This window comes from Austrofundulus limnaeus, unplaced genomic scaffold (genome assembly GCF_001266775.1).
Source record: "Austrofundulus limnaeus strain Quisiro unplaced genomic scaffold, Austrofundulus_limnaeus-1.0 Scaffold109, whole genome shotgun sequence".
In the NCBI taxonomy this organism is placed as follows: Eukaryota; Metazoa; Chordata; class Actinopteri; order Cyprinodontiformes; family Rivulidae; genus Austrofundulus; species Austrofundulus limnaeus.
In genome coordinates this window covers 226046-229883 of record NW_013952511.1, presented here as the reverse complement: position 1 = coordinate 229883, position 3838 = coordinate 226046, and the positions used below count along the sequence as shown (strand labels likewise).

The window sequence follows — 3838 nt, the reverse complement described above, 5'->3', positions numbered from 1 at the left end:
CACACACACACACACACACACACACACACACACACACACACACACACACACACACACACACTTCAAAGGCTGTGTGGTCAAATGATGAGACGACATCAAAGGGATGCAGTGAGTGGGCGTGCCAGGCGTACGCGCGCCCCGGGTGGACTGAACCGAGGCTTGACGCCCCGCGAGGCGCATCAGCCAACTATAACGTGATTGGCTGGCTGGAGTGAGATGCGGGGAGGTGGGGGTGACTTCAAATAAATTCTCACTTCACTCCCAAAGATCATGAGAACCTGGAACCAGAGGGATGAAAGGCGCGCTGTCTGAAATCTGACTGGATTGTCTGCGCGTAAAGACGCGCGCGCGATGGATTAACTGATCAGAAACCGGCACAAAGCCTGAGTTTGAGACCAGTTTGTTGCTCATCTTTAGCGGCACAATGAGGATCCTTAATCTCCGCTCATTCAGCCCACCGTAAGTGAGCTTCCAGAAAGTCTCCACGCGCCTTCAGCAGGACTCCGTCTCTCCATCTTCTTTTAGGACATGCTGAGTTTGATTCAGATCCCTCGCACGCGCGTTTCCCAGTTATTGTGAACGATGTGGCGCACCTGTCTGCTGCTGCTGCTGCTCGTCCAGCTGAGCTCACCGGTGGAAGCGAGGAGAGCGCGCAGCGGCCGGACGCAGCCCCGGCGGACGCAGCAGCAGGCTCCAGCGGCCCGGGAGCGCGTGGAAGGACCGGAGAGCTTCCCGTTAGACTTCACCGCCGTGGAGAGCAACATGGACAGCTTCATGGTGCAGATCAAGAACTTGGCGCAGTCTCTGTACCCGTGCTCTGCGCAAAAGCTGGAACAAGACATGAAGCTGCACTTCACGAAGAACGCGTCAGCGACTTGCAACGACGGGTCACCTGCGGGGTGAGTGTGCGCTCCCGGAGCTTCTTACAGGCCGTGTGAAGAATCTGAGCTATGAGGGCAACAAAGAGACAGCTGCGCTTCGTCGCTCCAAACTTTAATCTGGTGGCGCTTTTAGTTTCCCTGACCCTCATTCCGCTGTCACTCCGGATGTGACCAAAATGGATCAAAGCAGCAGATCAGAGGAGAGACCCTTATGAGGAGGGACTTTTATGGGCGCAGTGATGAAGCTCTAAATCCTTTTAACAGCATGAACCAGTAAGAATAGATTAAAGGGGGAAAAAACTCTTCAAATGTTTGAAAAATTTCGTCGCAAGGGACAAGTGAGAAAAAACAATAGGAAAATAAATTAAATAAAATAAACAAAAAAGGCAATAAATGCGCTAAATTCTGATTAAATAAAATTACATAAAGAGGTGCCACAACAGAATGACATATTTACAGAAATGTTATTAATATTGCACTGTCCCTGTAATAAGAGCTGTTTTGACTTGATTATTTTGTCTTGTTGATCCAAACAGAGCATCACATCTCAAGTTGAATCATCATTTATTTGCAGAAACTTTCTGAGTCAGCAAGTCGGTTATATTAAAAAAGTGCAGTTCCTTGTTGAGTTCCATTAGAAGTTTGACGTGAATGAACTTCAACAAAGTCTCTCAGTTCTGTTTTCAGCTGAATTTATGTTGAAATATGTTAAACATTTCATATTAACAAGAGAAATAATAATGAAAACATTTAATTCAAATGACATTCCAAGATGTTGAGTTTTGGTTCTGCCAAACAGAAAAAAACTAAATATGATTAAAGCCTTTAAAGGGGAACTATTATGCAAAATTCACTTTTTAAAGGTTTTTTTTACTCAACTTTGGGTATGTACTTCTTAAAAACACAGTCCTAGGACCAAAAAAGTCACCCAGGGGCATATTTACTGTAAGTAAATGTATTTTTAATGTATACTAACGAACAGGAACATCCAAATGTTACTGTAGAGAGAAAAGGAGACAAATGTCTCATGTCAGGATCAGAGGTTGTGTCCTTCTCTTGGAGCCCACATCTTGTAAACCCTTTCAGTGATTTATGCGAATGTGTTATTATTGCAGGTACTACATCAAAGAGTCTAAAGGCAGCAGGAGGTGGCTGCTCTTCCTGGAAGGTGAGAATAAAGCTGCCCTGATGTCACTGCAGGCCTGTGAGGACAGTTAACATGTTTGTGTGTTAATGATCAGGTGGATGGTACTGTTTCAACAAGCAGACCTGCGACAGGAGATATGAGACCACCAGGAACCTGATGAGCTCCGCCAAGTGGCCACAAACCAGAAGAGGTACGGGTTGTTCAGAGGGTTTGCTCGCATCGGTTCATCTTCATCTGTTCCTCAAAGTGGACTTTTGGTTTTACAGTGAACACGACATAAAACACGCAACAACAAGCAGTCCGCTGATCATGACATTAAAGCAACGAAGCTTGAGTTAAAACAGTGAACAAAAGGCAATGCTGACTAGCCATTTTGGTGCCCTAGGCGAGTTGAAGCACCCCCCCCCACACACAAACTATGTCCCACCCACCCCATTTTGAACCCCTAAAAGCAGGTTTGACAGTGTAAGGTACCATGGTAAACTTAGATTTATTTGCAACAACAAAATACAGACTTGTTATTGAGTTTGTCAACACAAACCGCTACCTGAGAGGCACTACTAGCCCCTCCCCCGTCAGAATGTCGGAGCAGGATGAGTCAGTGCAACGTCAATCAAATGAGAGAGATCGTGGGCGCGATTGCTGCATTGGGGGGGAGAAAATGTTTTACGGGTAGAGTAGTTTATTTTTCCTGTAATACTTCATTATTGTTTTTTAAGACAAAGCTAATTGAAAGGGCCGCTGAGCAGAGTTATAACCAGGGATTACAAATTGTAACTTTTTTTTCTTCTGCAGTTTGGCACCCCCTCCAGCAGATGGCGCTCCAGGCGACCGCCTAGTTCGCCTATGCCAAGAGCCGGCTCTGATAAAAGTCAATAAAGTGCTCATACTTTAAACATAAATAAGATTTTTGGAAGTTAATTTAACAAATTATGCTTGAAACAAAAGGAACAAAACAGAATTGCTTGTGTCTGTGACCACAACCTGTCTGTTTGTTCTATATTTGTAATACTGGGAACACTGATATTATTATGCTTTTGAATTCTGTAAATATTAGAGCAAAAGAAAATGCAAGGTCATCGTTGCAAAGCATGAAATCAGGCATTAAAAGGGTATCTTGAACTAAATCAGATATTACAGTTTGAAAGAGTTTGCTCCACTGTAAACTGAATGGCACATTGTCAACGCTTCTGTTTGTAACGTTTATGGACAGGATTTGTTGGCGCAGCCAGGCGGGTGATTGGGTTCAGATGATCACTGGAGAGGTTCACAGAGTGGTTGAAGGAAGATCAGTACCTCCTAATCTGAATTTAAACACCTGTGTGTGTTTAAACTGTTTGTGGCACTGCAGAAAAACAGAAAAACTGCATCATTCAGACCTCTGAGTTAAAATAAACTATTTGAAGTGATTTTGGACATCTAAGCAGAACGTTATTAACAGACATCCCACCCACTCTGTTTCACCCCTGCTTTACAGGAAGAGGGATTTTGTCTCCGCAGCCAGAGGAAAACCCTCACTGGTGGAACGCCAACATAGTGTAAGAACTTTATTAATCCTGCACTTCATTTAATCAACAGTCGTTTTCTTTTCCAGTTACTATTTCTAAATGGAAGTTTGTACACGTGATGTGAGGGACTTTTAAATCCCGCTTTAATAATTGCAAACAGTTTATTTCAATAGAAAAAAGAGATAAATAGTATTTTATTTAGATCTATCCTATTGCATGCTTTTGACTCATATTATATTTTCTAGCTATTTACTGTATGTCAAACTAATTCTAAAGGATTTCAACCAATTGCTTTGGTCAAA

The 3838-nt window shown here is 43.3% G+C and overlaps 1 protein-coding gene across 1 annotated transcript in view; it reads left to right on the top strand.

Moving 5' to 3' along the window:
• Nucleotides 1–219: 219 nt before the first annotated feature.
• notum1b (notum, palmitoleoyl-protein carboxylesterase b) overlaps nucleotides 220–3838 on the top strand; it is a gene marked incomplete in the record, with an annotated part of 14830 nt that continues 11211 nt past the window's right edge. The window contains 4 exon segments of the mRNA XM_014014010.1: nucleotides 220–899; nucleotides 1997–2049; nucleotides 2123–2218; nucleotides 3506–3566. Coding sequence (XP_013869464.1) covers nucleotides 583–899; nucleotides 1997–2049; nucleotides 2123–2218; nucleotides 3506–3566 — 527 coding nt within the window.